The sequence below is a fragment of the Neomonachus schauinslandi genome, chromosome 5 (assembly GCF_002201575.2).
Source record: "Neomonachus schauinslandi chromosome 5, ASM220157v2, whole genome shotgun sequence".
Classification (NCBI taxonomy): domain Eukaryota; kingdom Metazoa; phylum Chordata; class Mammalia; order Carnivora; family Phocidae; genus Neomonachus; species Neomonachus schauinslandi.
The window spans coordinates 36,486,660-36,510,491 of record NC_058407.1 but is presented as its reverse complement, the minus strand read 5'-3'; the positions used below and the strand labels follow the sequence as shown (position 1 = coordinate 36,510,491).

Below are 23,832 nucleotides of genomic sequence, written 5' to 3'. Positions count from 1 at the left end.
GTGATTTCACTAAGATGACAACATAGGTTGTTCCTGACTTTGCGCCTCCCCCCCCACAAGAACAACTAACGGCTATTAAAAAACAAGACACCACTGAAAGAATCCTAGAACATGGGGGTGAGGCTTTCGCACCTTCCTCTACCTCAGAGACCAAGATAGACTTCATCAGAAGGGCAAGAGAAGCAGCTACATGTTGACCACATTGTGTCTCCCTTCAGGCCAGTGCAGCAGCACATGGAGAGGTCTCCCCTGAGCCTCTGGTTCCTCCAGTGGGAAAAGAACCCAGGGAGCGCAGCCACCCCACCAATATTGGGGGTTACTTTATGAAAGCCCATACTCTGATCTTGCCCCACAGTTATTGCAGGGAAGTCTGTGGGGCTCAACCACTGAGAATCTGACTGGGATGGAGAAGGGGGAAGGGGCTTGCAATAATCAGCACATGGATATTGGCAGACCAAGTTCATACCTGTAGTGCCCAAGTAATAATCCCAACTGGTGGATTTGCTCATCTGCAAAACCATGTCAGGGGCTCACTCTGACCAGGAAACTCAGTGGGGTGCACATCTGACTGATTCAGATCCTCAGATGAGGAGTTTTGCCATCTCTAGAGCCTGGTTTGCTCCACTCCCAAGCAGGGAGCTGAGTTACAGCCCCACCCACTGTTGAGAGTATCTTCTGGTCCCAATGAGCATAAGCATTGGCTAGAACTTCTGGAAGCTCAGTGGTACTCCAGCCAGGAGGCAGGCTGGCAGAGCTGATCAGCCCCAGAGCAAATCCAGTACCAAGTATGAAGGATTCTTTTATTATGCACAGGCAGGAAGATTAATTCATAGCCAAGGGTGGTGGTAGCTCTCAGCCCTTCCCAACTGGAGAGCCTATTTGGGAAATAGGAGAATATTGGAAAATCTGGAGAGTAGCCTGGAGTAGCCTCTTCCCTCCTGCCCAGTTAAGGGAGCTGACACATAACACCACTGTGGAATGTGTCTTTTAGCCCATCTGACCAAAAGGGCTGGCAACAACTCCTGGAAGGTGTGTGGTCCAGCAATGCTTGAGTCTAGAGAAAGGCAAAGTCAGTAGTGTACAAAGCAAAGCCAGTGGCCCTCTTCAGCTAGGAAACTTGGGGTGCAGGTTGGCTTAAGACAACAAAGAGCTTTCCCAATTTTAGAGAGCACTGTATCCTAACCACTAGACCCCAGGGAGCTCCAGAGCTCTCCAGCTTTAGAGTTGCTTCTCTCACTGCACCTGGGCAAGGAATCTAATTCATAGACCCACTCATTACTGAATACAGCCTTCAGCCTGTCCAACCAGGGAACCTAACCAGAACACACAGGAAGCTTCATAGCCCATTCAACAGCCCTACTTATAGTAGTACTTGAACAGAGAGCACTGCCCATGTCATCCCTTATCTGCAGAACAAAACCAGTGACGTCACCTGACCAGGGAATTCTGTGCACACTCTGGCCTGATTTGGGTCCCCAAACAATGAGCTATATAGGCCCTGGGTCTTATCCTGCTTCCCTGCCATGGCAAGGAAGTTAATTCATAGCCCCATATACTACTGAATATAGTACCAAGTACTAACCATCTAGTAAGCATGACTAGAGAATCCAGGCAATCATGGAATCCATTCCACAGCCTCACTCAAGTCGAGAACCAAGCCAATATTCCTATCCAGCTATTCTCAACCAGAGGCACACTCCCCGTCCCCATCCTCAGAGCTTGAACGGTTGCCTCACCCCAAAATAGACCATAATAGCAGTCTCTGCTACCTGTGGATGTTAGCAGTAGACAAACCCAGAAACCCAAATTGAGCTGACTGGTAAAAAAACAGTCTCTATCAAAGAAAACTTGTAAAGTCTGAAAGAGGAGCCCAGTTACTCCAGTGCTCAAATAACAACATAAGGAATCAAGGATCATGAAAAATCAGATAAGTATACCACCAAAGGAAACTAATAAAGTTCTAATAACTGATCTTAAAGAAATGGAGATCTAAGAATTGTCAAAGAATTCAAAGTAATCCTCTTAAGGAAATTTAGTGAACTGCAAGAAAACACAAACAAAATTCAGAAAGCAATGCATGAACAAAATGAGAATTTTGACAAGGAAAAAGCAGCCATCCAAAAAAAAAAAATCCTGGAGTTGAAAAGTACAGTTGACCCTTGAACAACATGGGTTTGAACTGCACAGATTCACTTATACACAGATTTTTTTTTTGATAAATACAGTACAGTACTGTAAATGTATTTTCCTTATGACTTCCTTAATAACATTTTTTCTCAAGCCTACTTTATTGTAAGAATACAGTATACAATACATATAAAATATAAAATACGTTTTGATCAACTGTTTATGTTATAAGTAAGGCTTCAGTCAATAGTAGACTATTAGTAGTTATATTTTGAGTGGGGGAGTCAAAAGTTATACATGGATTTTCAACTGCATGGGAGGTCAATACCCTTTACTCCATGGTGTTCAAGGGTCTACTATATGATAATTGAACAGAAGAATTCAGTAGAGAGTTTCAAAAGTAGACTTATCCATACAGAAGGAAGAATCAGTGACCTAGAGGATAGGACATTAGAAATTTCCCAGTCAGAGAAGCAAAAAGTGAAAAGAATGAGGAAAGCCTGTGGCAAAATGGAACATATTGAAAAGAAACAATGTTAGTATTATAAGAATTCCAGATCAGAAACAAAGGGACAGAAAATATATTTAAGGCAACAATGGCAAAAAAAAAAAAAGAAAAAGAAAATATATTTAAGGCAACAATGGCTGAAAACTTCTCAAACCTGGTGAGAGAAAAGGACATCCTGATCCATGAGATCCAAAGGAATTCATATAGGTTGAACCCAGGTAGCACTATAAGACATAATTAAGTTGTCAGAAGTCAAAGACAAAGAATTTTAGGAGCAACAAGAGAGGGGTTATATACAAGTTATAGCCTCCCATAAGAATGTTGGCAGATTTCTCAACAGAAACTTTTCAGGCCAGAGGAGAATGGAATGACATATTGAAAGAAAATAACTGTCAGACAAGAATTCTATACCTGGCAAAGCTGTCCATCAGAAACGAAGAAGGGATAAAGTCTTTTCTAAACAAACAAAAGCTGAAGGAGCTCTTTGCCACTCGATCTGCCTCATAAGGAATGCTAAATAAGAATTCTTTGAATGGACATACAGGAACATTATATATTTAAGTGCTCCAATATTGGGCACATTATTCAGACAGAGAAGCAATAAGAAAACAGCAAATTTGAACCTTCTAGATCAAATGGACTTAACAGACATGTACAGAACATTCTATTCAACAACAGCAAAATAGACATACTTTTCAAGTGCATATGAAACATTTTCTAGGGTAGATCATATGTTAGGCCACAAAACAAGACTTAGCAAATTCAAGAAGACTGAAATCATACAAAGTGTCTCCTCTGACCCCAATGGCATAAAATTAGAAATCTGTAAATTGAAAACTGGAAAATTCACAAATGCATGAAAATTAATATCAAAGAAGATATTAAAAGGTTTCTTGAAATAGGTAAAAATGGAAATACAGCATATACCAGATCTTACAGGATGCAGTGAAAACAGTTCTAAGAGGAAAGTTCTTAGCAATAAATGCCTATATTAAGAAACAAGAAAGATCCCAAATACCCTACCTCTGATTTAAGGAACTATAAAAAGAACAAATTGAGCCCAAAGTTAGAAGAAAAGAACTAATAAATATTAAAACAGAAAGAAGTAAAATAGAGAACAGAAAAAGAATAGAACAAGCTGAGAGTTGGTTCTTTGAAAAGGTAAACAACATTGACAAACCATTTTTTTGAGGGGGAGATTGAGAGAGAGAGCTGGGAGTCAGGAAGGGAGAAGGAAAGAGACTCTTAAGCAGGCTCTACACACAGTGCAGAGCGGGGCTTAATCTCACAACCCTGAAATCATGACCTGAGCCGAAATCAAGAATCAGACACTTAACTGACTGAGCCACCCAGACACCCCCAAAATTGACAAACATTTAGCTAGAATAACTAAGGAAAAAAAGAGAAAGGACCCAAATCAATAAAAGTTACAAATGAAAAAGGAAGCATTACAACTGATACCACAGAAATTCAAGGATCAAAAGAGGCTACTATTGAACAACTATATGCCAACAAACTGGACAACTTAGAAAATGGAAAAATTATAAACATACAACTTAATGAAGACTGAATCAGGAAGAAATAGAAAGTCTGAATAGACTAATTACCAGTAAGGAGATTGAATCAATAATCAAAACCTCTCAATGAAGAAAGCCCCACGACCAACTGTCTTCACTGGTGATGTTTTAAGAAACATTTATTGATTTATTTTTAAAGATTTTACTTATGTATGTATTTTAGAGAGAGAGTGTGCACAAGTGAGCAAACACATGAGTGGGGGGAGGGGCAGAGGGAGAGGGCGAGAGGGAATCCCAAGTAACTCTGTGCTGAGCACAGAACCAGACATGGGATTCGATCCCACCACCCTGAAATCATGACCTGAGCTGAAACCAAGAGTCAGATGCTTAACTGACTGAGTCACCCAGGTGCCCCTTTTATGAAACATTTAAAGAGGAATTAGCATCAATTCTTCTCAAACTTTCTAAAAAATCCAAAAGGAGGGAACATTCCCAAACTTATTTTATGAGGCCAGCATTATCCTGATACTAAAACCAGAAAAAAAGACACTGTTGAAAAGAAAACTATTTGCCAATATCCCTGATGAGTATAGATATAAAAATTCTCAGTAAAATACTACCAAACGAAATTCAGTAGCATATTAATTAAAAGGACCATTTGCCATTATCAAGTGGGATTTATCCTAGGGATACAAGGATGGCTCAACATATGCTAACCAATCAATGTGATATATTAATAGAATGGAAGAGTCATGATCATGTAAATAGACACAGAAAACACATTTGACAAAATTCAGCATCCATTTATAATAAACTCCTAACAAGTTCAGCATAGAAGGCATTTATCTCAGCATAATAAAAGCCATAGATGGCAGACCCACAGCTAATATCATACTCAGTGGTAAAAGTAGAAAGCTTTTCTGCTAACATGAGGAATAAAAGAAGGATGCCCACTCTCACCACTCCGTTTCAACATGGTACTAGAAGTACTAGTTAAAGCAATCAAGCAAGAAAAAGAAATAAAAGGAATCAGAATTGGAAAAGAAAAAGTAAAATTGTCTCTATTTGCAGATGACATGATTTTATATATAAAAAATCCTAAAGATTCAGTGAAAGAAACTGAATTCAATAAAGTTGCAGGATACAAAAGTAACATATAAAAATCAGTAGTGTTTCTATACCCTAACAATGACTTCTCTGACAAAGAATTAAAGAAACTTAGGGAAATGCAAATACAACAGTATCAAAAACAATAAAATAGGAATAAATTTAACCAAGAGTGTGAAAGATCTCTACTCTGAAAACTACAAAACACTGATGAAAGAAATCAAGGAAGACATAAATAAATGAAAAGATATCCTGTGTCCATAGATTGGAAGAATTAATAGTGTTAAAATGTAAATACTACAAAAAGCCATCTAGATTCAGTGCAATCCCTATCAAGATTCCAATAACTTATCCTAAAATTTATATGGAATCATAAAAGACCCTGAGTAGCCAGAGAATTCCTGAGAAAGAATAACAAAGCAGGAGAGATCACACTTCCTGCTTTCAAGCTGTACTCATCAAAACTAGATGGTACTGGCATAAAAACAGACCAATAGACCAGTGGAACAGAACTGAGAGCCTAGAAATAATCTGAAGCATATATAATTGATTAATATTTCACAAGGGAGCCAGGAATACCCTATGGAGAAAAGACAGTCTCTTCAATAAATGGTGCTGGGATAACTGGATATTCACATGGAAAAGAATGAAACTGGACCCATATCTTACACCACCCACAAAAATTAACTCAAAATGGGTTAAAGACTTAAGTGTAAAACCTGAAACCATGAAACTCCTGACAAAACGTAGGAATAAAGCTCCTTGACATGGGTGTTGGTAATGATTTTTTTGTTATGACACCTAAAGTACAAGCAACAAAATAAAAAATAAACAAATGAGACTATATCAAACTAAAAAGCTTCTGCACAGCACAATAAACCATCTACAAAGTGAAAAAAACCCTACAGAATGGGAAAATATATTTGCAAACCATATATCTGTTATATAAAGAACTCATACAACTTGATAACAAAACAACAAAACTTTTAATGGACAAAGGTCCTGAATAGACATTTTTCCAAAGATAGACAAAAGGCCAACAAGTACATGGAAAGATGCTCAACATTACTAGTCATTAGGAAATGCAAATTAAAACCACAATGAGATTGGGGTGCCTAAGTGGCTCAGTCAGTTAAGTGTCCAGCTTGATTTTGGCTCAGTTCATGATCTCAGGGTTGTGAGATCAAGCCCTGCATCAGCTCTATGCTCAGTGTGGAGTCTGCTTGAGTTTCTCTCTCTCCCTCTCTCTCTCTGCCCCTCCCCTCCTCTCACACGCACTCTTTCTCAAATAAGTAAGTAAATATTTAATAAAAGAAAACCACAATGAGATCACCTCACACCTGTTGGAATGGCCATCATCAAAAAGATAAGAGATACCATGTTGGCGTGGATATAGACAAAAGGGAACCCTTGTGCATTGTTGGTGGAATTATAAATTGGTACAACCACTGTTGAAAACAGCATAGAGAATCCTCAAAAAAATAAAAAATAAAACTACCAGATGATCCAGCATTCTCACCTTTGGTAATATATCTGAAGGAAATGAATATACCAACTCAAAAAGGTATCTGCACCCCTATGTTCATAGCATCATTATTTACCATAGCTAAGATATAGAAACAACCTAAGTGTCCTTCAATGGATGAAGGGATAATGGAATGTTATTCAGCCATCATAAAATGAGGAAATCTTATCATATGCAATAACATGAGTGGACCTGAAGGCATTATGCTAAGTGAAATAAGAAAGGACAAATATTGTATGATCTCACTTATATGTGGAATCTCAAAACAAAAGCAAATATAAACAAAACCACCAAATTTATAGAAAGAAGTCAGACCTGCGGTTACCAAGGGCAAAGGGCAGGGGGATGGGGAATTGGAGGGAGGTGACTATACGGTACAAACTCTAGGTTATAAGATAAATAAGTACTATGGATATAATGTACAACACAATGACTATACCTAACACTGCTATATGATATATAGAAAAGTTGTTAAGAGAGTAAATCCTAAGAGTTCTCATCCTAAGAGGAATTTTTCCTTTTTTTTCTTTTTTAAATGTATATGAGAAGATGGATGTTATAGCTGAACCTATTGTGATAATCATTTCATAATATATGTAAATCAAACCATCCTGCTATACACCTTAAACTTGTATGCTAATTATTTCCCAATAAAACTAGGGAAAAAAGATAAGTTCTGTGTTTATGTGGGTACTTGAATGTCACCATGTATCTTATGAAATTAGTTTATTCATACTTGAAGTGAATCCTTTTCTAAGACACTTATAAAAAATCAGGCCACTGTATGTTGTTAAGTCAAAATTAAATGTTAAAATACTTCTTGTTAATGGAAAAAACAACAACAAAAACTATAGGGCAAATACCTAGGAGAAGATGGGAATCAAGAGAGATAAGCCCAGCTTCTTCTGGGGCTGCATTTCCCCAGAAACATCTGCCAGTTCTTGAAAAGGCAGCTGTCTAACAGTTAACAAAGTAGACAGAGAAGGTGAGCACAGCTTTCAATAGAGTAACAGTTCTCGTGAAACAAAAGTTAAAGTTCATAGCCTGCCCTAGGAGGAGGACTCCATTGGCCAGGCACACCACTCATACCTTGAGTTAGGTCCACAGTATGAGTAAAGGTGAACTATAAATGAAATAGTCCTAAGATGCTTTAAAGCCCCACTTGGAATTATCTGAAGCTGTGATTAAAGTATTTCAGATTACTACTTTTTCTAGCTGCCTACTATTGGCAAATCCTCTCTGGACAAAAATAATACATATCTAGGCCCAAATTATCACTATAGTTTGCTATATATAGCATTTAGCAAGCAACCCAAAATAACCAGCCATGTGATGAAATAGGACATGACCAAAAACCAAGGTAAACTACATGCAACAGAAATGGACTAGTTGGGAGTTCAGAGATAGCTTAAAATAACAACCATAGAAACTTCCACTTTGGGAAAATGGAATAGATACACATTTTTCTATTTTTCCTGGAAACTACAATTAAAAATCTAGAACTATCTATAAAATATAAGAAGATTCTGAAAGAGTCTTGGAGAGAATAAAGCAAACTAGCTTAAGGTCTCAGGACCCAATGAACAATGTAGTGGGAGTTCCCTGGGTTTTCTTTTTGCCTTAAAAACCTTGTATTGGAGCTGAAGTAAACTGCAATCCAGAAATGCCACTGGGCACATGCCAAAAAAAAAAAAAAAACCTTCTCTTTCTAGCCAAAGGACCAGGAAAGAGGGAGGCACAGGAAAACCTTTCAATAGACCTACCATATTGCAGCCAGAAACCAAATAAAATATTGTGCCCCCCCCGCCCCATGCCAACAAAGGCCAAGTGGAGAGCCTAGACTTCCATCTTTGCCACATTGTAATGAGGTTCCCGAACACCAGTTGTGGAATGGTGTCAGAGAAGGACAAGTAGGAAACTAGGATTTCCTCCCCACCAGGTGGTAACAAGCACCCCACCACTGCTGCCACAGTGTCAGAGACCATGTGGGGATCTGAACTTCTGCCCACCCAACAGTAAAAAGGTGTTATACTCTCTCCCCACCAGTGTGGCATCAGAGAAGGCCTAGTAGTAGAGAGTCAGGATTTTCACCATTGCCCAGGAGTTACAAGGCACCCCCTACCACAACATCAGTGGAGAAGATGTGGGAAGCTGGAACTCCTAGCACTAACAAGGTGTCAACAGAGGCTGTGTTATCTTCACACAAAACTTGTATATAAATGTTTATGGCAGCTTTATCCATAGCATCCCAAACTGAAAACAACCTGTATGCCCTTTAACAGATAGCTAAACAAACAGTGCTAATCCATACCATGGAATACTACCCAGTGATAAAAAGGAATGAGCTATTGATATAACAACTTGGATGAAACTACAAAAAAATTATACTGAGTGAAAAAAAGCCAGTCTCAAATTATGAGACATTTCAGGAAACCAGATAAAGGAAATAACAGTCTCTCTGAATTCTTTCCTATAATTGCATGTGAATCTACAATTATCCTAAAATAGAAATTTTTATTAAACTACTTAAAAAGTATGTTGAAATAAAAATATTTTGTCAGAGAACCAAAACATACAAAAAAATAACCCAAGTGAAAATTCTGCAACTGAAAAATAAAATAATTGAAATTAAGAAATCTGTGAGTTGGGCGCCTGGGTGGCTCAGTTGGTTAAGCGACTGCCTTCGGCTCAGGTCATGATCCTGGAGTCCCGGGATCGAGTCCCGCATCGGGCTCCCTGCTCAGCAGGGAGTCTGCTTCTCCCTCTGACCCTCCTCCCTCTCATGCTCTCTGTCTCTCATTCTCTCTCGCAAATAAATAAAATCTTAAAAAAAAAAAAAAATCTGTGAGTGGTATTAATAGCATTGTAGACACAGCTGAAGAAATAATTAGTAAACTGGAAGACAGGTCAGAAGAAAACATCCACAGTGAAACATGAAGAAACAGAAAGATGGAGAATACAAAAGAAAGACTAAGCTATGGAGAATACAGTGAATAGGCTTCACATACATGTTAGTTGCAGTTTGAGAAAAAAGGAGAGAGCAAATAGGGCAGTAGCAATAGTAAGAAAAGACATGAGTCCAAGAAATTTAAGAAGTACACTAACTCTTGGGGTGCCTGGGTGGCTCAGTTCGTTAAGCGTCTGCCTTCGGCTCAGGTCATGATCCCGGGGTCCTCTGATCAAGCCCCACTTTGGGCTCCCTTCTCAGCAGGTAGTCTGCTTCTCCCTCTCACGCTCCCTCTGTGTTCTCTCTCTCTCAAATAGATAAATAAAATCTTTAAAAAAAAGTACACTAACCCCATGGAGAAGTGAATAGAGAAATTGCAGAGAAATACAGTTAAACAACAAGATACCACTACACACCTATTAGAATATCAAAATCCAGAACACTGACAACACTAAATGCTAGCAAGGTTGTGGAACAATAAGAACTTGCATTCATTGCTGGTGGGAATGCAAAATGAGACAGCCAATTTGGAAGAGTTTGGGAGTTTCTTGCAAAACTAAACCTACTCTTACTATATGATCCAGCAATCACAGTTGTTGGTATTTACCTAAAGGAGTTGAAAACATGTCCACACAAAAACCTCCACACTGATGTTTGTAGTAACTTTATTCATAATTTCCCAAACTTGGATGCAACCAAGATATACTTTAGTAAGAAGATGGGTAAATTAACTGTGGCACATCTAGACAGTGTAACATTATTCACAGAAAGAAAAAAAAAGAGAGGTATGAGGCCATGAAAACACATGGAAGATACTTAAATGTATATTGCTAAGCCAATCTGAAAAGGCTATATACTTTAGAATTCCAATCATATGACATTCTGGAAAAGGCAAAACTATGGAGAGATAAGAAGAGCAGGGCTTGGGATGGGATGAAGGATGAACAAGTGAAGCACAGAAGATTTCTAGGGCAGTGAAGATACTTTGTGTGATTCCATAATGATGGATACGTGTCACATTTGTCAAGAAAGAGGTATGGGGGTACCTGACCAGGTACCAGAGTTAATTAAGGGTTAACCAACATGATCATTTAGTACTGGGACAGCTAAATTCTTGCAACAGTGAGGCCATCCTTAAAAATTAATATTCTTTGGGAACACAAGAGCCTTTTTTTGGATGTTACTAGTTGAGAGGGTACTCTTAAGTAAATGGACAAATATAATATGTTAATGAATAAACAGACTTAATATTGTAAAAATGTCAGCTCTTCACAAAGTGATTGCTAGATTGTTGCAATTCAGTACATCTAATGAATATCCCCAAAGTGTATTAGTGTGTGTATGCATGTGTGTTTGTGTGTGTTACGGAATTTGTAAGTTGTTTCAAGATATACATGAGAGAACTAAATAGCAAGTAAAGCCAAGACGTTACTGAAGAAGAAAAACAAGGTTGAGAAACTTGTCTTACCAAATGACAGCATTTTTTTTTTTTAACTATAGTGATTTAGATGATTGTCTTATTGGCTGGCTAGTGGAATTAATAGTGCAGATCAAACCTTTTGTTATATCATTTGTTATCATTAGAAGAGGCAGTAGTCATTAGGACTGCTAGGACAGTAATTTATACAGTTATACAGTGTATTAGTTTCCTTTGATGCTATAACACATTCCGACAAATTTAGTGGCTTAAAACCACATAAATTTATTATCTAGCCCCCTGAAGGTCAGAAGTCCAAAGTGGGTTTCACTGTGCAACAATCAGGTAATTTCAGGGCTGCATTTCTCCTGGGAGCTCTAAGGGATAATCCATTTCTTCACCTTTGACAACTTTTAGAGGACCCTGCATACTTTGGCTTATGGCTCCTTCCTCAATCTTCAAAGCCCACAGCATAGCATCTTTAAATCTTTCTGTAATTCTGACATCCTTTCTGTCTCCCTCTTCCACTTTAAAGGATCCTTAAAATTACCTTGGGCCACCTGGATAATCCAGAATTCTCTATTTTAAACTCAGCAGATTAGAAAATTTAATTACATCTGCAACCTTAATTTCTCTTTCCATGTGATATATGCAAGGTTCTGGGGATTAGAATGTGGACATCTTTGGGACCATTACTCTGCTCACTACACAAAAAAAGATTAATCTGAACCCCTACTTTACAACAAACACAAAAATCAATTCATAGTGGGTTAAAAATTTGACTGTGAAAGGTGATACTATAGTACTTTTAGAAGATAGTATTGAAGAATAGCTTTATGATCTTGAGATAGGGGAAGGATTTCTCAAACTAAATATAAACCTGCAAATCTTAAAATTAAAGTTTGAAAATTCAATCACATTAATATTTTTTAAAAGATTTTATTTACTTGAGAGAGAGTGAGAGAGAGCATGCGCACAAGAGAGAGCACAAGTGAAGGTGGGGCGAGGGGCAGATGGAGAGGGATAAGCAGACTCCCTCCTGGCTCCATGACCCGAGCCGAAGGCAGGCACCTAACCAACTGAGCCTCCCAGGAGCCCCTCAGTCACATTAATATTAAGAACTTCTGTTTTCAGATGTCATAGAAAGAGTGGAAAGAAAAGTAACCACTGGTAGAAACTAATTGCAAGTCCTGTAACTAGAAAAAGACTAATAGCCAAAATACATAATTCCTGCAAATTTGTGGAAAAACTAACCTATTTTAAAGAAAAATAGTGAAAAGACTTGATTAGTCTTTTGATCTTGCCCTATGTATCTCTTCCTCTGGCTATCCATCTGTATTCTTTATCATATCCTTTAATAAACTGGGAGATGTAAGTGTTGGGTTCTGTGAACTGTTCTAGGAAATAACTGAATCCGAGGGGGAGGAGAAAGTCATGGGAACCTAAAGTTTATAACCAGGTTGGACAGACATTGTAAGTAACCTAGGGAACTAGTACTTGCAGTTGGCATCTGAAGTGGGGAGGCAATCTAGTAGGACTGAGCCCTTAACCCACATCCAGTGTCAGAAGCATTGTGAGTGTGCCCTTAGTCAGAACTGTTGTGGGAGTAAAGGAGAAACACAAAAGGAGAATTTAGGTATTTCCAATTCAGACCATTAAATAGGCAAAAATTTAGAAGATTGACACTATCAAATGATAGCAAGAATGTAGATCACCTAGAACCGTCCACATTGCTGGTGAGAGGGAAGAAAGTTCGTTTTCAGTCCTTTGGAAAACAAGTTAGCACCACCCAATAAAGTTGAAAATGCCTAGTTGCCTAGTTAGTTTTATCTACTAATGTTGAAAATACTGTCTCAGCATGTCTAAGCTCCCAGAGACATCTACAAGAATGACCAATAGCAGCAATATTTATAAGAGCAAAAATCTAGGAACCAAAAGTTCATTAATAAGAGAATGGATAAATTGTAGTAGAATACTGTGCTACTGTATTAATGTGGCACAGTATTAATGAAAATGTATTAATTACAACTACATGCATCAGTGTAGATGAATCTTGTGAATATAAAAGTCATAGAAAAACTTTTACAGGATGGTTCCATTTGTATAATTCAAACAAGCACAACTGTATAATTATTTAGGAACATAAATATATGATAAACAATAAAAAATATAAGAATGATAAACACAAACAAGACTCAGTATTGTAGTTTCTTATGGGAGGGGGGACATTTGAGTAGTCAGGGAGATGAGGTGGGGAAGAAATACAAGGGGTACATGGGGATTTCAATATCCTGTTATGTTCTATTTTTTAAGTTTGATATTGGGTACAAGGGTTCATTTTACTGACATTCTGTGTAGTTTATACATATTGTATAAATACTTACATGTTTGTGTTCAATAGCAATAAAATTTTAATTTCTTATTAGGCTACACCCCAGGCTTAGTTGAGCAGCATGTTATACTCACAGCATCTATTATAGTCACTTCACTATAGTGATAGAAAAATTAAGATACAAGTAGTTAAAGCTTGCCTAAAGTCATAGAGCCTGAAAAACTAAGATTAGGACTAAATTCATAGTCCATAAATATTTTCACTATCCCATGCTGCTTATTTACATTTTTTGGAATATTTTTAATATGATTTGAGTTGCACAGATCTTTTTATTAGTACTGTAAATCAAGGTTAACTTGATTGGAATCTCTGTCCAGCAAGGATACTAAAGTCAACCACATTAACAAAATGAAGTGTAAAAATCATACAATAATCTCAATAGATGTAGAAAAAACATTTGACAAAATTGAACATCATTTTTGATAAAAACTCCCGACAAAGTGGGTATAGAGGAAATGTACCTCAATGTAATAAAGGCCATATATGACAAGCTTACAGCTAATAATCATATTCAATAGTGAAAAGCTTAGAACTTTTCCTCTAAGATCAGGAATAAGACAAGGGTGCCCACTCTCAGCACTTTTATTCAACATAGTATTAGAATTCCTAGCCAGAGAAGTAAGGCAAGAAAAAGAAATAAAAGACACCCAAATTGGAAAGGAAGAAGTAAAACTGTCACTATTTGCAGTTGACATGAATTTTATAGAGAGAAAACCCTAAAGATTCTACCAAAAACTATTAGTACTAATAAATGAATTTAGTAAAGTTGCAGGATATAAAATCAATATACAAAAGGTTGTTAAGTTTTTACATGCTAACAATGAATTATCAGAATGAGAAGAAAATGATACCATTTGCAATTGCATCAAGATGTATAAAATAAGAATAAATTTAACCAAGGAGGCCAAAGACCTGTACACTTTAAACTATAAGATATTGATGAAAGAAACTGAAGAATACACAAATAAATGGAGAGATATTCCATGCTCATAAATTGGAAGAATTAATATTGTAAAAATGGCCATACTACCAAAAGCAATCTACAGATTCAGTGCAATCCCTATCAAAATTCCAATGGAAGTTTTCACAGAAATAGAAAATAATACTAAAATTTATATGGAATGGTAGTCAAAGCCATCTTGAGAAAGAAAAACAAAGCTGGAGGCATTATGCTCCCTGATTTCAGACTACATTATAAAGCTATAATAATCAAAACAGCATGGTGTTGGCATAAAAATAGGCACATAGAACAATGGAACAGACTAGAGAGTTCATGGATAGACACATATGCATATATGGTCAATTAATTTATGACAAAGGCAGTATGAATATCAATGAGGAAAAGACAGTCTCTTCAGTAAATCTGCACAGTTACATGCCAAAGAATAAAACTAGACTACTGTCTTACACCAGACACAAAAATGAACTCAAAAATGGATTAAAGACCTAAATGTAAACCTGACACCATACAACTCTTAGAAGAAGACAGGCAATAAACTCCTTGACATCAGTTTTGGCAGTGAATTTTTGTGGATCTGACTCCAGAAGCAAAGGCAACAAAAGCAAAAACAAGTGGGACTATATAAAACTAAGAAGTTTCTGCACAGAAAGGAAATGATCAGCAAAATGTAAAGGCAACCTACTGAATGTTTGCAAGTCCTATATCCAGGTAAGGGGTTAATATCCAAAATACATAAAAACTCATACAGCTCAATAGCAAAAATACAAACAATCCAATTAAAACATGGGTAGAGGACCTGAATACACATCTTTTCAAAGAAGACATACAGATCACCAACAGGCATGTGAAAGAATGTTCGACCTCGCTAGTCAGTAGGGAAATGCAAATCAAAACCACCATGAGATACCACCTCGCAGCTGTTAGAACGAGTGCTACCAAAAAGACAGGAAATAAGTGTTGGTGAGGATGTGGAAAAAGGGGAACCCTGTGCACTGTTGGTGGAAGTATAAATTGGTACAGCCACTATGGAAAACAGTGTGGAGGTTCCTCAAAAAATTAAAAATAGAACTACCATATGATCCAACAATTTTTACTTCTGGGTATTTATCTGAAGAAAATGAAAACATTAATTTGAAAAGACACCTGCACCCTTATGTTCATTGCAGCATGATTTTCAGTAGCCAAGATATGGAAACAACCTAAGTGTCCACTGATGGATGAATGGATAAACACACACACAATGGAATACTACTCAGCCATAAAAAAGAATGGAATCTTCCATTTCTAACAACATGGATGGACCTTGAGGGTATCATTATACTAAGTGAAATTAGGTAGAGAAAATAAATACCGTATGATTTTACTTACATGTAGAATCTAAAAAAAGCAAAACAACACAAAACAAAACAAAAAACGGAGCTTGTAGATACACAGAACACTGGTGGTTGCCAGAGAAGAGGCAGGTGGGGAGTGGTCAAAATGGGTAAAGAGGGTCAAAAGGTACAAACTTGTAATTATAAAATAAGTAAGTCACGGGATTATAATATACATCATGGTGACTATTGTTTATTAATAATACTATATTGCTTACTAAAAGTTGCTAAGAGTAAATCTTAAGTTTTCATCACCAGAAAAAAAAAATGTTTTTGTAACTATGATGCATGTTAACTAGACTTGCGATCATTTCACAGTGTTTACAAAAAACAAATCATTACCTTGTATACCTGAAACTAATACGTTATATGTCAATTATACCTCAATTTAAAAAAAAGTATGAATGCTAAAGACAGAAAATAAGATTACCTTATTACTTCTTTCTGATTTTGGTTAATTTGTTTTCTTGTTAACTAAAATAGTGTGCAAGTGATACGTACTTTTAGACTATCTGAAACATTATTCTAAAAGTTTAAGTGTAATTGTTCATAGCCTAGATTAGAAGTAAACTTTTTCATGGACTTAAATAATAGCATTTTTACTCTATTAATTTTAATTATGATTGAGCATTAACATTTATGTTCAAACTCAATAATTTATAGAAAACTCTTGATTTTATAATTAGTCCTTATCTGGAAACTTTCCAAGGGGAATAAAATGTCAAAGAAGGAATTTCATTGTGTAAAAATCTCTTCAAACACCTAGAAAGAGAGCACGGGAAATATATACACTTTACTCACAGTTACTCTCTTTCATAATGAGTACGGTATACAGCTGTACAATAAATATTGTAATTTTTGATACCTTTATATATTACCTAGTTTAATTTTTATTTTGATTTTGTTATAGTCAAATAGAAAAGTTATAAACCAGATCACAAAAACTGACTCACAAAATTAAAACTGATTACTTAATCAATAATGTATGGCTAAATTGAACTTAGGAAGTCTGGTCTTTTAAATTTCAGAGTAGTTTGAAGATTTTTGGAGTTCCCTTAACCATTTGCCATTTTTAGTAACATTTTATGTTGTGGATCTCAAGTCTTCCAATATGTGTTAGCATAAAAAAGGCACAAAATAATTAATTTTATAAGTATTTTGTAGTGATGGAGAAACTGGATTTTGTCACTTTCTGTCCTGCATGTGCTTGTTTTCATTTATTTGGTATACATCTACTTCACATTTTCCTAAAATTTCCTACACTAATGTTGCCTCTTTGGAAAGTGCTACATGTAAACCATGTTCTTGCAATTGTATTTTTGGAAAAACATGTGGGTGGTGTTGGAGTCACTTGAGTAGAATTTTAATTAGATCTACTGCATTCACTTTTATTAAAAGAATGAATACTAATTCCTTTTTAGCATGCTGACCATGCTTTATTCTGACAGAGGGCCCCCTTTTAATTTGTTCTTCAAGTCCCATCATTTGTCTTTCAGAAACAGTCATGTCACTTTTTTAACTTCAAAATGTTTGATAATTCCTCTTCTTTATATTCAAACAATAAAATATCCTTATTGCATTCAAGGCCATTTCTGATCTGTCACTAAGATCCTTTGCAGCCTAATCCATCACCCTATTTTTCCCCCTCTGCACCCCAAGCAGCTGCCCATGCACACTGTCCTGCCACACTGGATTATTCATTGTTTCTCATGCAATTAATTTTATATCTGGTATGCTTCCTTGAAGTTCCTGTAGCTACATGGAATATCCTCCCCATTTCTGCCACCCTTTCCTTCCACAGCTTCTGGCCGGTAAAATCTAAGCACTCTTTAAAACCCAGTTTGGAAGACATCTCTGTGATATTTTTCTTTTCTCCCTCTCACCCTCTTCTCTTCTCCCATAGGATTTAATCAGTGATTTACTGTTCTGATCGAACCTGATAGTACAATTAGTTGTTTGTGTCTACTCCTGTACCACCTAGTGAGTTCCTCGATGGCCATTTTTTAGTTTTTTTAAATAAAACGATGTACAGAGTGCTTAAGAGCATAGATTCTGAAAATCCTTTTGGGACCCCATATTCCCTTTCAACTGTCTTTTATCTGTTCTTTTCTTTACTGGAAAACTCCTTGAAAATGCTGCCAATTTCTTTTACTTTTTCTCGTGAGTTCCAATCAGATTTTACTTCTATCACTCCATCAAACCACTCTTTCAGGGGCACTAATGACCCATGTTTCTAAATCCCATTGTCAGTTCTCAACCATCTTACTTGGCCTGTCATCAGTATTTTACACAATTTACCACTCAAGTGAAGATCTTTTTTCTCTCGTATTGTAAGCAAAGTCCTTCATAAGACACATTTTCCCCTTTCTCTCTCTCTCTTTTTTTTTTTTTTTTGGTTTTTTTTTGTTGTTTTCTTTTTTTTTTCTGGAGCTCTAATTGTTGGAGTTCCTTTATTTTTTTTTTTTTAATCTATACTTACTACCTAGGTGATCTTATGTCTCATGGCTTTAAATACCATCTATATGCTGATGAATCCCAAACTATAGTCCAGTTAATAACAATCATATTCTTCGCATTGCTTGGGCTAGAAATCTTGGAGGCAGCGTTGACGTCTCTCTTTCTCACACTGCCTAGATACAGTCCTTCAACAATTTTGTACTCTCTACCATTAAAATATATGTAAAATTCTCTTGCTTCTCACCATCCTCAAGGTCACCACCCAGGTCCAAACTCTCCTCTAGATTATTGTAATAACTTTCTAATTGGTCTTACTGCTTCTGTTTTCACCACCTGTAGTAGGTAAGATGTACATTATCTATTATATGATATCTGTTATACGTAAGATAAGTATGTGTAGGATCTGAGAATTACACAGAAACTTAGATATAGTTTCTGCTTCCTGGAACCTATATCTATTCAAACAGCTATTATTTAAAAGCAGTGATGATATAACAAATGAATGGAAGAAGGATACAGGCTATAGAAATTCAAAATTAGAAAGGATTGTTGCTAGTCATGTTACCAAAAAGAATACATAATTTGAGCTTGTTCATATAGGGGGACTCTAGTTTAACTGAGCTGAAGAAGAGAGTGGAGAACCTTATAATCCATTAGGAAGTGATTGAATGAGCAAATGCACCAAGACATAACAGTGGAGAATAGTCTGAAACAATGAGCAGGAAAACTGAATTCTGGATTATAATGGGAAAATGTGGGAATAGCCAGAAAATAGTGGTCCCTGATCACTTAACTAAGGAGTTTCAAATTTATCCCAGGAAATGGCAAAGGTATTGAAAGTTTTTTGAGCAGGGAAGTAGTAAATAAAAATGTTCCTCTAAGAAAATATGACAGTGCAGGCAGTAATGAAGAGGACAGACTTCAGGCTTAAATAATAAGTAGCTATAATAATTAGGACTCGAGATAATCATAAGTAGAATTGAGGTGGCCATCTAGAAATGGAGCAGAAAGAATATATTTGAGATACATTTCAAAGGAAGAATTGATAGATCTTCATGTCTAATTAATCAGAGGGATTAATATTTATACTGCCAAGAGTAGTAAGTGAGGCTTTATTCATTGTTTTTGATAACTTGGAAGTGGTGAATTTTTTATTCCCTTGATTTTTATATTCTACCTCAGTTGCAACCAAAGTTGTGCGATGTGATATTCTCATATTTCATTATTTAAATTTAAAACCATCTCATATTTTGTTTAAACTGTGGTGAAAATCTGCAGGGCATAAATGAGATCAAGTCAGACCCAACTCAGCATATGGTGCTTTAATGGCTGGCACTGAAGGAGTTCTCTTTGCATAGCTGTTGAATTATCGCCACCATTAGCAGGTGTTGCAGTGAAATATGCACTATAATGTTGCCAGTAAAATTAAATGTGTTTTGTAGCATAGTGGAAACTTTTGAAAGACCTATAGTTCTCTTTAAAAATGAAGCTTTTTAATATTGTAAGTTTACAAGTTCTTTCTTATAGTATTCAAATACTGTTTTCCACTGCTGTATGTTGAAGGAATTCTCAGAAGCAGATCTTAAACACTTTATAATATGTAATTTAAAAATGTTTACAAAAATATTACTACATCTTTGTCAAATCTGAAGCTTGTGCCATATACACAAAGTATTTAAAAATATTTCATGATTGAATTTAAAATCATCTATAAATTGGAAAAACTAAAAAGTGATTCACTTTTATTTTGCAGTGATCGGCACGTGGGTAAAATGTATTCAAAATCCTCTTCCTTTCTGGACTATGTCAGAAAGTCTCTAAAGAAGCTTGGATTAGATGAGTCCAAGGTCAGTATATGATTGTTGTTTTCATAAAAAAAACAAAACAAAACAGGATAACTTCTATGGGGTAATGAATTGAGATGATACAAAATAATTTACCTTCTACTTTTCTTCCATTTGTGAAAAACATCTAATTATATTGAGACCATACCTCCATTACCTTTATTCCAAGTTCATCTTTCCTGTCAGTATGGATGGTTTGCTGTCCTACATCTCTAGAAGACTCCCCGTTAGGTTTATTCAGGTACCATGTACCAGTTCTCAAATCAAAACAGTTAAAAAACAAGATAACAGAACAAATGGGAATTATAAGTAAAGCAAGAGCAATAAGACAATAAACTGCATTTATTTAAAGACTGTATAACTAATTAAAATCAAAAATCTTAAAATTCAAAAGCCTTTATGAAAGGGAGAATCCTGAGAAGTGGTGATATCATAGAGGAGGCTCAAGCTAATAATTGAGAACCTAATGTTGAAGATAAAATGGTAAGCTAGTTGGCTAGTAGTAATAAATATTCTAACCCTGAGGAAAAAAATAAACTTTCAATTCAGAGTTATTGACTAAAGTATTAAGTTGAACTTGGACCACTCTGGTATTTTGGGTTTTTGTGTTTGTTGGTTTGGGTTTTTTGTTTGTTTAGGGGGGAGGGGCAGAGAGAGGGAGAGAGAATCTTAAGCAGGTCATGCCCAGAGTGGAGCCAGACGCAGGGCTCCTTCTCACAATCCTGAGATCATGACCTGAACCAAAATCAAGAGTTGGACACTTGATGAGCCACCCAAATGCCCCACTCTGGTATTTTGAATTGGTTATAAATTGAAATAAAGAATAAAATAGATGGTTAAAGGAATGAGATGGATTTCTTGAAAAAGTAATACAGGTATGATTACATTATATCAAAGCTAAAGGGTATTATTTATTGTACCATTTGTCACTTACTCCCCAGTTGTTTTATTATTTAAAGCAATTAGAGTGTTATTAATCAGATTCCTCCTCTATGAAATGGCTATTCAAAAGCATTTCTGACTCATATGATTTGTAAAATACCAAGCACAATGTTTTTACATAGTAAATGCAATCAAAATAGTATGAGTTTTTATATATAGTTATTATATATTATAGATATGTATTAGGATACTATTATATTAGTTATTATAATTAATATTATTATACTTTATGTATAGTTTTTATTATTCTGATCTTTGTATATGTTCTATGTAATAACACAATTGATATGACTCTTGTCAATATTTTTATTTAGTCACCAAATGAAGATCCTTCTAGTCTTACATAAATGAATGAGAATAGACAACTTTTATCCTAGTTATTTTATTTCTGGGTTTTTTAAAAAATGTTTTTAATAAATCAGACTGGTTTTCCTTCCAATCAGTCTTATTTAGTGTACATCTTAATTCCGTATCTCAATTTTATATCTTGCAGTAATGTCAAGAACACAAACCTCAGCATTACATTCACAGATGAAGAACTAAGTTTTTCTTAAACTAAAAATATATTATCCTTTGGCAAAAACTAAACAGCAAAAAATCCAGAAAAAATGTTACTTATCCTTCCTGAAAGCTTTCTCTTCCCAAGTTTGTCTTTAATAGTAACCGTAGTAAATGTTCCTTAATATGCTTATTATATGACTGATAAGAGAAAGAGAGAGCGGGGTGTGGGCAGGGAGGGTCAGAGAGAGAGAATCTGGAGTAGACTCCCCACTGAGTATGGAATCTGATGCGGGGCTCAATCACCCCATGCAGGGCGACCCTGAGATGAAACCAAGAGTCAGATGCTTAACCAACTGAGCCACCCAGGCACCTCTGACAGAAATACTAATAATAGCTAATAGTTACTAAGCACTTGCTGTGTGGTAGTTATTGTGCAAGAACATCACAACATTATCTCATTTACTCTTCACAGAAACACTTATGGTAGATTCTATCATTATTCCCAATGTAATGATCTAGAAAGAGAGGTGTAGAAAAAGGCAAGTCATTTTCCCAGGGTCAAAGGGCTAGCAAGTAGTAGAGGTGGAACTTGAGCACAGATTCAGCTAACATCAAAACTTCAACTGTTGTTTTTTTTTTTATTTATTTTTTTTAAGATTTTATTTATTTATTTGACAGAGAGAGACACAGTGAGAGCAGGAACACAAGCAGGGGGAGTGGGAGAAGGAGAAGCAGGCTTCCTGCTGAGCAGGGAGCCCGATGCGGGGCTCTATCCCAGGACCCTGGGATCATGACCCGAGCCGAAGGCAGACGCTTAACGACTGAGCCACCCAGGCACCCCAAAACCTCAACTGTTAACCACCACTATACTGAGAAGTGAAATGAAAAACAGAAAAAAAAAAAGACTAATGTAGATAAGTATCACCATGTAAAATCAGTCTTAAATTATTTTTTGTATTAGTTAATAAAGGCAGTAATAGTGCCCTACTGATTTTCTCATAACACTATTTAAGCTCATTAAGAACAAATATGTCAGACAAAATGGGTTAGAAGACAAAAAGGAACAAGAAACCCAAGCTGGAAGACTTTGGGGGAGGAAGGTACAGAACAACATAATAGCAACGTAACCAATATTTAAAAGGATATACTGGTGAAAGGAAGGAAACAGATGAATACATGTTTTGTGGGTGGGGGATTTATTTGAATTTTAAGCAAGAGGAATTGAGAAAGTTTTATCTGTCAGGTCAGAGTTGTTGGAAACCTAAACCAAAGTTATGTTTTCAATCCAATACAGATTCCTAATATTTTTCTCCCACATTGTGAAGTATCAATGCTCAAATTAAAGTTTTGACAAGCTCAGTAAAAAGAGATTTGTGTATGGTTCTAAATGAAATTAATTTTCACATGCAAGCACAAAAAGTAGGCACTGAAAAATATCAAAACCATTTAAGTTTAAAATGTTAAATATACCACAATACTTGAAAGATCCTTGACTAAATTTATAATCATTTATTGATATATAGTGGAAAGTATGGTGAATGCTTTGATGTGTTTCTAATCTTTTTTTTTTTTTTTTAAAGATTTTATTTTTTTGAGAGGATGAGAGGAGAGAGAGAGCACATGAGGGGGGGAGGGTCAGAGGGAGAAGCAGACTCCCTGCCGAGCAGGGAGCCCGATGTGGGACTCGATCCCGGGACTCCAGGATCATGACCTGAGCCGAAGGCAGTCGCTTAACCAACAGGCGCCCCTGTTTCTAATCTTTTAAAGCAGATCTCTTAATATTCAAAACTATGTAGTAATAAAGTGTCTAGAAAATCTCTTAATGTGCTCTGGATATATTTTTAGTTACAAGAAATCATGTTAAACGTATGGAAGTAAACAGAAAACATTCCCAAACAAATTATCATTCCAAAGGAGACCAGAGCTCCGTGTACTAGATATATAAGTGGTTTATGCGCAGCTTACAAGCTTAGTCCATAATTCCTATCGTCAGTTGTGAAAGACAGCATTGGACATTTTCTCTTAGAGCAGGATTTGGCAGCACTGTTGACATTTGGATAAGTCTTTGTTGTGGGAGGCTGTCCTGTGCATTGAAGGATGTCTAGCAGCATCCCTGATCTCTACCCACTAAATGTCAGCAGTAGCACCCCACTGGTAGAAAAAAAAATTATTAATTAAAAGAGAGAGTCTCCAGACATTGCCAAAAATTCCCTG

General features: G+C 36.1%; 1 protein-coding gene across 1 annotated transcript in view; it reads left to right on the top strand.

Annotated features, from left to right (window-relative positions):
• The window catches only part of METTL25 (methyltransferase like 25), a 103,656-nt gene that overhangs the window by 65,970 nt on the left and 13,854 nt on the right, over nucleotides 1-23,832 (top strand). Inside the window, exon 9 of the mRNA XM_021689852.2 lies at nucleotides 20,085-20,178. Within this exon, the coding sequence (XP_021545527.1) occupies nucleotides 20,085-20,178 (94 nt within the window). The remainder of the gene's footprint in view (nucleotides 1-20,084; nucleotides 20,179-23,832) is intronic.